The 12298-nt window shown below is 40.8% G+C and overlaps 1 protein-coding gene and 1 long non-coding RNA gene across 4 annotated transcripts in view; both read right to left on the reverse strand.

The window, feature by feature from the left end:
- The window catches only part of tmem176 (transmembrane protein 176), a 99959-nt gene that overhangs the window by 84857 nt on the left and 2804 nt on the right, over window positions 1-12298 (reverse strand). For all 3 annotated transcript variants that reach the window (XM_037255107.1, XM_037255100.1, XM_037255114.1), the window contains 2 exons: window positions 9889-9999; window positions 5659-5715 (listed from right to left, as the gene is read on the reverse strand). In XM_037255107.1, the coding sequence (XP_037111002.1) occupies window positions 5659-5715; window positions 9889-9999 (168 nt within the window). The remainder of the gene's footprint in view (window positions 1-5658; window positions 5716-9888; window positions 10000-12298) is intronic.
- Window positions 6153-7332, reverse strand: LOC119124907. Its single transcript, XR_005098358.1, has 2 exons — window positions 7244-7332; window positions 6153-6707 (listed from the first exon to the last, which is right to left on the reverse strand). It is a non-coding gene; the product is annotated as an uncharacterized LOC119124907 (long non-coding RNA).

Below are 12298 nucleotides of genomic sequence, written 5' to 3' on the forward strand. Positions count from 1 at the left end.
TGATGCCGGTAGTACGTGGGGCCCTTCGTCATCTTCGTCATCCCGTGATCAATCTTTGTCCTTTTTGTAAACAACCGCCTCGCCACGCCGCGTCGCGCTGCTGACGTCACTTGAAATTCAAATTACAGTAATCCCTTACTACATCGCGGTTCGTTTATTGCGGTTTCACTTTTTGTTTTTGAAAATTTTTGAAAAAAAACATATATAAGTCGCTCATTATAAGTCACCCCTCCACCCAAACTATGAAAAAAACCGCGACTTATAGTCCGAAAATTACGGTACGTGTGAAGGCCATCGCCTTCACACAATAATAATAGAGAATGGAGTAGAATAACATGTGTGAAGGCCATTTACTTTATTAGTGTGAAGGCCTTCGCCTTCACACTAATAAAGTGAATGGAGTAGAACAGGGGTGGGCAAACTTTTTGACTCGCGGGCCGAACTGGGTTCTAAATTTGTACCGGAGGGCCGAACCAGGAGCAGATGGATGTAGTGTTTGTGTGAAGTAATATAAGCGACCTGTAAAGGTCATTGCATAAAAGGTTTTGGCCTTTAGTAGGTAGTAAAGCATGGATATTCCAAACAAGTTTTTTGAAAACAAATGCATAAATGCATTTTAATAAATTAACAGCATTAAAAAAAATAAAAATAATTCACTAAAAATCTGCTATCAGTGATTCTCATAAAATACGACACTGTTATTATGAATAACAGTCTCCATCACTTCAGTGCCTGCAGGTCAGATTAATGAAAGATGTTTATCTTATGAGATCACATCAAACAGCAAACATTCTGACCAAATATATCATCTTGAAGAATCGGTGAAAGCATACATCCAAATAAAGTAATCAAAACGGCAACACGGTGAGGGGTATCTGAACATCAGAGCAGAGTTTTAACTCACAAACACCTGGTAACAGAGGTGAGGAAACGGGAAACACTTCCTTAAAGTAAGCCTTAAGAACTTTACAGGTTAAGATTAGTCGCAAACAGGTGGTGCATCAATGTCCTTGAGCATCCTGCATTGTTTGAAAATGAGAATGGTCGCTAGTTTCAATCCCTGCTATGTGTACAAATCATATTCAAAATGCATTTTTTTACAACAAACTTGAGAGCCTCCCCTTCATTTTCAGTGGGAACAGTGTTGTTGGTCTCCCTTTTTTGCTAGTGCATCATAGTCTGGAGTAAGATTTGTTGTGGCAATTCTTAGGAGAGATCCGTTTACCTCGATCTGTGACGGGTTGATGTGGCTGAACGTCACGTCGCGTACGTCGAGCCAAATTGGCCACTCTTTTAACATTCGGCACTCACTTCTTTTCTTCGGGCCACTCATTTTAATGGAAGGATTCCAGGGGAAGGTTTGTGGGTGGCTTTAGCGTAAAACTGTATCTGAAAGCTCAGCGAGCGAATTACAAGAATGCTGTCGTCACAGCCCACGCTCTAAATTCGGGACTGATACAAATAGAGCGCGAGTGCGCCATGTCCGTACTACTGAGTACGTACGTACACGCACTTGTGAGTGTGCACCGAGCTTTCTGACACGGCTTCCGGTAGTAAATGCGCAGGCGAGCGGTTCCCCATCTACTGGGGAAACGCAGTCATTGCAGGCAAAATGACAAAAAAAAAAGTTTAATAATACAATTAATTCAGGGTTGGCGGGCCGGATTAAACGGTCCCGTGGGCCGGATGTGGCCCGCGGGCCGTAGTTTGCCCACCCCTGGGCTAGGGTGATCGCAGGTGGAGCTGTGGCGGGAAACCCTCACTGCAGAGAAGTCAATCTCACGGGGAAGACAAGACAACTTCTTTGTTGGTAGTCCAGCTAAAGGATATCAAACCATGCACCAATTTAGACAAGTTCTTATTGGCAGTCCAGCTGAAGGGCATCAAACCATGCACCAATTATCATCATCTGTGGAACTTCAGCCTCATGAAGGGAGAACACAACCATTCCTGAATTATCACCGCAGCAGAATCGACCAACCTCAAACACAACGTAGATACAAACTGGAAAGCCCACCCTTTTGCTGAAATGTCTTGTATAAAGTCTGGGTCACGGAAATGCGTTCTTTGTCACTCTGCCTGCTACCTTCGCGGTTAAAGACGAAGGATTTGAGCCGGAGCTCCGCTTAGACAATTGTCTTGCTTACTGTTATTAGACAGTTTTGGTAGGAATACCGTATTTTCCGGACTATAAGTCGCAGTTTTTTTTAATAGCACATCATGAACACATTACTTACTGACTAGTAGTTTTTGACTTCACGTTATTTTCAGTTTAAACCGCATGAGGGCACTCTAGGCCTGTGGAATAATTGGAACTGCAACTGACGATGAGTCTGACATCCACTGACTTCTACCATCCACTGACTTCCGGAGTCGGCGAAGTTGTTTATAAGTGACACAGAGAACGACGATTTCGATTGATTTAAACATTTGGAGTGACACAGATGGTTCGATAAACTTGTTATTTATGTTATCGTTATTTGAATAAGTGTTAATATGTTACGTCAGGCACGTTCTCAGTTCCTCGTTTGTGTTTATGTAACGTTAGCATACCGTATCGTTTAGTCTGTTGTTGCCTATTCATGTCTGTTCTTGGTGTTGTAGTATGTGTTTTGTCAAATAAAGTTTCCCCAAATATGCGCCTTGTACAGAAAACGACAAATATGTTTTTCTGTTCTTTATTATGCATTTTATGGCTGGTGGGAATTGTACTCCGGAGCAACTTATAGTCCGGGAAATATGGCAAATACTTTGTTGTGTCGCTGACGCGATAGACGAGTGCATGTGTTGATTCCTGCATCCACCCAACGAGCACTTCAGGACTCTATAAAGAGATAAGACTTTAATAGTCAATTGGTCATTTAAAAAGAGTGGATTCTTCCGTCTTTAGTTGGTGACCCCGACGTGGGGAGGGCAGGAATGGTATTAACGCATCGTTTGTGATCGCAAAGGTCAGTCGGGACACCACCTTCTGAGTCGCTGGAGGCACATTGATTGTTCTCTCTACTTTCCACGCCAGCGGCCGCTAAATTAAGGTAAGCAGAAGCCCTTGAAGTTCTGCATATTGACTATGCTACGAGTAAATTAAGGGGTGGATTGTGGTAGATCAATTGATGTCAAGGAGGTTCTGGGATTGTCTCACCGTAGACTGGCGTTCACCGGGATGCAGGGGAACATTGTGACATTTCGGTACACATAGGGGAGTTTTGGGGCCCTCTAAAACCAACTGGATTCCTCGCTCGATCTAACTCAGCCCTCTGTGAATTGTATGACTGTGATTACTGTGAAGGAGATGTTCACAGACATTTCATCTCAAATCTTTGGTAATCTGAAGAAGAAAGACAGAAATAAGGCAATGGCAAAGTTGCAGAAGGAATGGGTTAAGTTGCAAAAGTGAAAGTAAATTGCAAAGGAAAGAGGTGACATGGAGTCAGATAAGTCATGAGTTGTGACATGAAGAGAAATATGGGAATGAATAGAGTTGGAGAAAAGACAATGGAAGAGGGAAATTAGCGGGACAAAAGAGAATCACAGAAACAGGTAGAAAAAAAGAGAAGTGAGATGTAGTGTGCACTTTATGGCAATGGGGCCACTACTTTGCAAAACTCTGTGAAGAGCAAATCCCTGTGACCAGTGTGACCTGTAAAGGCGGGAACAGGGGTAAGTGTGAAATCATCATTGTATCCAAATATGCCAATTGACAACAAATTAATTAACATGTTCCATCGGTGTCGCCACGAGACTCACTTGACGCCTCAGAGGCACCTGATATGACAGCATTAATGATACAAGTCGAGGGACAGCTGCACACTGACAATCAGAAAACACTCGACATGGAGCAGATGGTGGCTCACAAACTCGTTCGTCACTGCATAACTTGCACAGAGGTGCTGGAACGAGGCCCACTCCAACACAACAGATGTCCACTCACTCCACGGTTCAAAACACGGTACGAAATTCACATACCGTAATTTTCGGACGAAAAGTCGCTCCGGAATATAGGTCGGATTAGCAATAAAATGCACAATAACGTGAAAAAAACATATATAAGTCGCTCCGGAGCATAAGTCGCATTTTGGGGGGAAATTTATTCGACACAATCCAACACCAAGAACAGACATGAACGAGCAACAACAGGCTCAACGATAGGTATGCTAACGTGACATAAACACAAACGAAGAGCTGAGAACGGGCCTGACGTAACATTCAGAGTTATTAAAAAAAACTATTACATAAATAACACGTTTATAAAACCGTCTGTGTCACTCCAATTCATTAAATCCATCGATCGTCCTTTGTCAACAATGGGTGCGCGCCGCTGACGGCGCTTGCACTTCAAAATATTCCACAGGCCCATATAACGATATATAAATCAGATATCAAATAACTATTATATAAGCAATAATATTATCAAACCATCTGTGCACTCTAAATCATTAAATCCATCAATCAAATTCCTCGTCCTTTGTCAACAACGCCGCGCGTGCGCCCTGACGTCAGCCTCGTCGTTATTCCACAGATCTAGTATATAACTATATTGTAGCGTTAACAAAGTACAAGGAAAGACGTGGGTTTGGTAAACGGCTCTTTATTTAACAAAACAAACTTCCAGGCGTGTGGCGGCGTGGACTTCCAGCCACGGAGGAGGAAGAGAGATCCATAGAATAGGACCGGGCGTGCGTAAAAGCCATGACCGAGCCCCATCCACCGTCCCCGGACAGCCACCCGGCCGAGCGCCGGCCCCCGACTTCTATCCACGGAGGTGAAAGAGAGCTCCGTAGAGTGGGACCGGGCGTGCGTAAAAGCCATAATAGTTTTTCAAACCTTCTGTGTCACTCCAAATCCTTAAATCCTTCAAAGTCTTCGTCCTCCGTCTCACTTAGAAACAAAGCCGCTAATGATGCCGGTAGTACGTGGGGCCCTTCGTCATCTTCGTCATCCCGTGATCAATCTTTGTCCTTTTTGTAAACAACCGCCACGCCGCGTCGCATTGCTGACGTCACTTGAAATTCAAATTACAGTAATCCCTTGCTACATCGCGGTTCGTTTATCGCGGTTTCACTTTCTTTTTTTTTTTTGGGAAAAGTTTTGAAAAAAACCCACATAAGTCGCTCCTTATTATAAGTCGCCCCCCCACCCAAACTATGAAAAAAAACGCGACTTATAGTCCGAAAATTACAGTACATTTTTTTCGGCGACTCACTAATGGGCTGCTCACAATTTGATGTATAACCAACCCATATCCCGGCCAATGGATAAATGACACGTCAGCAGCACGTCGGATGACGGCTCTGAGGAAGACTGGAGAATCAGTCGAAACTGTCAGCAGGTAAGTATTGTCTGAACAAAAGAATTTTCTTATAAAACCTTTTTTTTAGTTTGGGTTTGTGAAAATGTTTGGCTAAATGGATGTCAATAGTTTTGTGGTGTTGATGAACAAATAGTTTACAGTTTACTTCACCACGGCTGTGTCACTACTTGCATTGGTTCCCTTTTTTTTTTTTATGCCTGCCTGTCTTAAGAAATACCCTGGTTGCATATTGTACTGAGCTGTGTGTGTTTTTTCGAAAAAAGATGAGTAAACAAAAAGTAATAAATGTATTTAAACAGCCAACGCCAGCTTATACATATTTATGTGTGTGACGGATACATACTTACAGTCCTCGTGGTACAGTGTTTGTCCAAGATGATGGCAACAACTCCAGCTGTTATAAACTGATACAGGCAAACGGACGCACACACACAAGGGAAAATAATGAATATTAAAATGTTTACACTAGACAGACAGCGCCAATGTCATCTTAAGTCCTCCTTTACTTATATTGTAATCATTTGTTTAAATAACATTTTTAATCTGTGAATGTGTTTGCATTGTTAGATCGCATGCACCATATTATTCCAGTTTCACACCCCGGACAGACTAAGTACCGTATTTTCCGGACTATAAGTCGCAATTTTTTTTATAGTTCGGCCAGGGGTGCGACTAATACTCAGGAGCGTCTTATATGTGAAATTATTAACACATTATTACTTGATAAATAACACATTACTTACTTACTAGTAGTACAGGGTCCAGCAAAATCATGACACATTTGTAGGTTTAGTAAAATACAAATAAATTAAAGAAACAAACAAGTTTTTGTTTATTTTCAAAAAGTACATATAATGCCATTTTGTTTTGTTTTGTTTCGTTTCATTTCATTTTCTTTTCGAATAATGTTATTTTATTTCGTTTCAGTTGCTAACATGAATTGGACCGGTGAGCAGCGCGCTTTCATTGTGGAAACATTAATCAAGAACAAATCTGTAACAGTAACACGAGTGTTCCGTTTGCGCTTCAGACTTGGTAGACATGATCCCGTACCTGCTCTAAACATGATCTTGTTATGGGTTACGAACTTCAGAGCCAGTGGATCAGCATTGAAACGAAAATCAACCGGCTGACCTCGCACCGCCAGAACTCCAGAAAATGTGGCAGTGGTAAGACCAAAATAACATTGTTCAAAAAAACGAAATGAAATGAAACAAAACAAAACGAACCAAAAATGGCATTACATGTACTTATCGAAAATGAAAAAAACCCCTTTTTGTTTCTTTAATTTATTTGCATTTTATTAAACCTACAATTGTGTCAAATCTTTTTGCCGGACCCTGTATATCAATTCACATTTTATTTTCACACTAAACCGCATGAGGGCGCTCTAGGCCTGTGGAATAATTAGAACTCCAACTGACGATGAGTCCGTATCCATCTCCTGACTTCCGAAGTCAGCAGCGGCATTGTTTTTCAGTGACAGAGGACAAAGATTTCAATGGATTTAATGCCACGGATGGTTCGATAAACTTATTTACATTATATTTATTAGATATATAGTTTATATATAGTTATATAGGCCTGTGGAAACGCAACTGATGATGAGTCCGACTTCAGCGCCGCATATATTTTTGGTGTCATCAGCGGTGTTGTTTATAAGTGACACAGAAGAAAGATTTTGATGGATTTAATGATTTGGAGTGACACGGATGTTATATAGGCCTGTGGAATAATTGGAACCGCAACTGACGATGAGTCCGAGGTCAGCACCGCATGTACTTCCGGTGTCAGCAGCGGTGTTGTTTATAAGTGAAACAGAGGACGAAGATTTCAATGGATTTAATGATTTAGAATGACACGGATGGTTCGATAAACTTGTTATTTATGTTGTAGTTATTTGATATATAGTTTATACATAATTATATAGACCTGTGGAATATTTGGAACCGCAACTGAAGATGAGTCTGACGTCAGCGCCGCATGTACTTCCGGAGTCAGCAAGGGCATTGTTTTTAAGTAGCACAGAGGATGAAGATTTCGATGGATTTAATGATTTGGAGTGATACGGATGGTTTGATAAACTTATTTATGTTATAGTTATTTGAATAACAGCATTTTATAGCTGGTGCGACTTATAGTCCGGAAAATACGGTAGTTCAAATCTCGCTCTGTCTGTCTTTCAAAATCAATCAATCAATCAATTAAATCTATATGTTTAAGCAATTGTATGTAGAGGTTTGACTGTATAGCTGCTTGCTTTCTCTTGCATCAGCAAATTTATTTTTGTACAATTTATATCTTTTTTCCACTTCTATTGTTTTTGCCTTGAAAATTGTTTATAAAGGTTGTTTTTCTTTTTGCAGACATTGCAACTATTTATTTCGTAAGCTAAGAGCTCCTTACATGTTTCCTCTTTATACAGTTTACTTCAACTGGACAATGTTTATCATGCAGCAGGGAGACATTACATCTACACTTGATTAATCGAAATTGGAACTCCAATCCTGCTATGCTAGACTATTCAAAGGACAGTTTTGTGTCCTCGCTTAGTGATTATTTTACTATCGTTTCAGTGGAATCTTTTTCTTAAAAATCTAGTCATAGAAGGCAGAAAAGTGATCAGTAATGTTACACGTAAACAGGTGCCTGGTGACACAGGTTTCCATAACATTAGTAAAAATATTGTCAGTAAAAGTGGCACTATGTGACATTATTTTCTTTGCTTTTGTTATTGTAGAATAAAGAGCTAAATCATACATTGTTTTTGTAAAATCATATAAATCATGTAAAAATTGATGGATTTAAGTTTGTTTGGATTCAGCAAATCTATACTGAAATCCCTACAAATTGCAGTTTTCTCTATTGGTTTGGCTCATTTCTTGAAACAGAAATGGCATTCTGAAAATAACATGGACAAATCTCCAAACCACCTTGCAATTGCTCACAAGAGAATAGCATTTCTCATTGCTTTCATCAAATTCCAGTTGTTGTCAATTGTTTCAGTGGATCTCTGCAAAAAAATAAGTACAAGTAGCCTACAGTTTGCACAGTTTGCCTACATTTAGCACATTTTCCTAGTGAATAGATTTTGATGATCTGAACTGATTGTGATTCTTGGTCTAATGGTTTTTCTATCCAAAATACGTCAGCATGATTTCATTGTATGTCATCACATGCACAATAATCTGTTCAATTGTTAAAATGGGTCAAGAACATTATACACCAATACCATAAAGATCTCATGTAAGATTTGATAAATTCATTACAGCAATTGACAATCAGGTGAAACTAGAACTTTACTAACCAAGAAGGAGTTTCAAGCACCTAAGGTGACCAATCAAATGGTAGGAATAGTTAGTTCCCTGACAGATGCTGTCCATGATTGTGAGTGCTGCCAAACATGTAGGCCTATATAAAAAGTTTGACCAGGAGTAGTACAATTTCTGAACATGGAGGCATCAGCCCAAGCAAATGAGGAAGAACAAGAAGAAGAGGAGGAGTGAGGATGCGTGGTGGTAGAATAGGAGGAAGAGGCCGAGGAGGACGAAGACACCATGCTGTCCCAGATGAAATTCGGGCCACAATTATAGATCATGTCATCAACCATCACCTCACAATGGCGGAGGCAGGACAGCAACCAGTAAGTAGTTGCTATAGTGTTTTCTGTAAAATGCAGATTTATTTACAGTACACTGTCGGCCACATCAATTTGCTTGTTCTTTGTTTGTCTTGATATTGCAGTATATGAGCGCTATGTATATTTTTCTTTTCCTTCTACAATACTATACTGTATGGAAGTTGCATACTTCACAGTATTTGAGTGAATAAAAATGACTATTCTGTGTGTGATGTCAAAGCTTTGAGGCTACTTGAGATCTTACTGAGAAACTTTTGTCCTTCAGTTTTATACACTATTGTACTCTGTTAGGTAGTGACAAAATATCTTAACATTTTGATTTGTAGTGCTCACACAAAAGGACAAATGCATTTTGGGGGCACTGACTATTTGAATGAGAAAGAAACTTCATTTTGACGCATGGACTGTTTGCTGGTGAGCTTTTGCTGGTGAACCATGGTGTTTTGCTGAACCATCCAGTTAAGTTTTGCAAAACATACTAAAAAGTGTTAAAATGAGTCTAGGCAATTGAGAAGGATCTTTGCCATTTGGGTGGCACTGACTGTTTGCATGGAAATGGAATCAGGTCTGAAGCATGGGTGAACAGTTTTGGGAGAGATATGTGCTTTTGCAGGTTTGCTATGGTATTGTGCTGAGCTGTAAGAGTGTTATGCCAAATAATCTTAGACTTTAGAGAATGTAATTTCTGTTTCATGAAATGAGCCAAACCAATAGAGAAAAACTAATATTATTTTCAGTCACAGAAGTGATTATTTTTCTCCTCATTTAGTAAGAAAATTAGGACTTGAGCTAGGTGTCCAATACAATTTATAAGTTTAAACATTTTGCTTTTTTTCATTTATAATTTCATCATTCTAACATTACCGCTATTTCAAGGTCATTATACCATACTACTGAATGCTGATGTATTTGAGCAACACAAGTAAAAAAACCTCACCACTAGGCCACTCCACCATGGCACGCCCAGGTAAACCACCTCAGTGTGGTTTATAAAATGCAGTGGAATAGCGTAGGACATGATCATCAGGCCCAGCACCACCTGACTCACCTATGACCATGCACAAAACATAATACAGTAAACATAATACAGTAAACATACCGTATTGGCCCGAATATAAGACGGCCCCAATTATAAGACGACCCCCCTTTTTTAAGACTGAAGTTTGAAGAAAAACAGAAAATATTTACAGTATATCTGAAACAAATGACAATCTGAATAAGAATAAAATAAAATAAAAAATAAAAAATAAAATAATGCAAACTGGTTTAAACTTGAGAGTAGCTGAGATCTGTCATGTCAGAACATTACTCCTCACAAATATCCTCTGCCTCGCTGTGCTCAGTGTCACTGTCCTCACTTCCATCCTCTGGCTCCGCTGGCTCCTCCCATAGCACGTCATCCTCACTACCGTCCAGGGCATTTGATATGCAACATTTTTTAAACCTGTGGATGATGCTCTTTGGGGAAACTACAATCTATGCATGGAGGATCCACTCACAGAGCAAACGTACCGGAGGCTTCCGAATCTTTCCTGTCGGTGTGAGTACGTGATCACCAGACAGGAGCCACTCTGTGTAATTCTTTCGCAGATTGTCTTTGAATGGGTTGTTGACCACAACATCCAACACCTGCAGCTGACTTGTTATCCCCTCCAAAATGATCACTAAGTCGCCGTTCATCGCCTTCACTTGTTTTTTGACTGGATCAGACAAGTGTCCACAAAATGCATCCAAAATCAGCATGTTCCTCTTTTTTCTGAGTCCCCCATGCCGTCTGCCCCACACAACTTTGAGCCAGTCTACTACAAGCTCGGTCTCCATCCAGCCCTTTTCCTGGGCATGTACAATAATGCCAGCTGGCATCGCCTCCTTAGGTACTGTCTTACGTTTTAAAACCACATACGGAGGGAGTTTGGTTCCGTCTGCTAGGCGGGCTAACATGACGGTAACGCGGCTCTTCTCATTTCCAGTGGATTTTATAATAACAGATTTCTCACCTTTCTTGTGTACAGTGACAGGTGTTGGCATGTCAAAAAACACAGGTGTCTGATCAGCATTGCCAATCTGATCCAGTGGGTAAGAGTGCTTTTTCCTTAAATTGATCACATAGCGCTGAAAAGACAACAGATTATCTTCAAAGTTAGAGGGCAGGCACTGTGCTAGACTTGTTCTGCGTCGCAGCGTTAGTCCATTACGCCGCATCATTATTTTACACCAGCCGAGGCTTGCTTTAAAGTCAGCGGTGTTTAGCTCTTTGGCTATTTCCATGGCCTTGAGCTGAATGACAGCTCTGCTGATGGGCATTTCGTTTCTCGTCCACGTACGCGCACACCCTCCTGTCGAGCTCTTGAAAGCGGCCGCTCTGAGGACCACGGAAAGCTTTTCTCTGACTGTGAGCATTTTTTAGGCGATCTTTTTTAGCTCTCCATCTCCGTACATTGCACTCTGTGACACCATATTTCACAGCCGCTTGGCAATTGTTTGAAGCAGGGCTGTGGACTCGGTCGGATTTTTGCACCGAGTCCGAGTCCGAGTCCGGCCTCTTGACCACCGAGTCCGAGTCCGAGCCCGGCTGTCCATTTTTTCTGTTAATTCATGTGACTGCTTAGTCTTTATTCAAGTCTAATTTAGATCAAAATCTAAGTTTTGTGATGGCTTTGTCTTTATTAAACATATAAACGAATACAATAAACAGATACTTTCAAGTTTCAATTCAACGACTTGAGTTTGTTCTTAGGAACAAAATCGCCTCAACCAAGTCAGCCTTCATCGCGCCGCGCTGATCAGACATGATAAACTTGAGTTTATATCAAAATCAGCACCGAGTCCGAGTCCGGCAAAAATGACCGAGTCCGAGTCCCCGAGTCCGAGTCCACAGCCCTGGTTCCAACTTTAAACATCATTCTGCAGCATTCCCCAAGTATTTATTCAGCTTCAAATTGCAAATTCTAGTTCTTCTATTTTATTCTCCTCAATTTTCTGTCCTATTACTACTTCCACATAATTCAACCGATTCACTCCATTCCACTTTTGTCGTATTCCAAATATTCACGAGCTGAGCGCTTCCATTTTTATCATTCCAAAAATTTTCAGTTTTCGCAAAATTCGCAAATTTACGACAATTTTTTCCCGCGTGTGTGTGTGTGTGCGTGGTGTGTGTGTGGTGTGTGTGTGGTGTGTGTGGTTCTGCATCAGACAGAAATACAGCACATAAGTCAACGCTCAACTTCTGACGTCACACAACACGACGGCACACATTACATAACTGACTGGACGTAACGGTTCCACTATACGAAATAACCATAAATGAAATACTCTTGGCAACACACCAAACATAAGTCATCAAG

This window comes from Syngnathus acus, chromosome 1, assembly GCF_901709675.1.
Source record: "Syngnathus acus chromosome 1, fSynAcu1.2, whole genome shotgun sequence".
Classification (NCBI taxonomy): domain Eukaryota; kingdom Metazoa; phylum Chordata; class Actinopteri; order Syngnathiformes; family Syngnathidae; genus Syngnathus; species Syngnathus acus.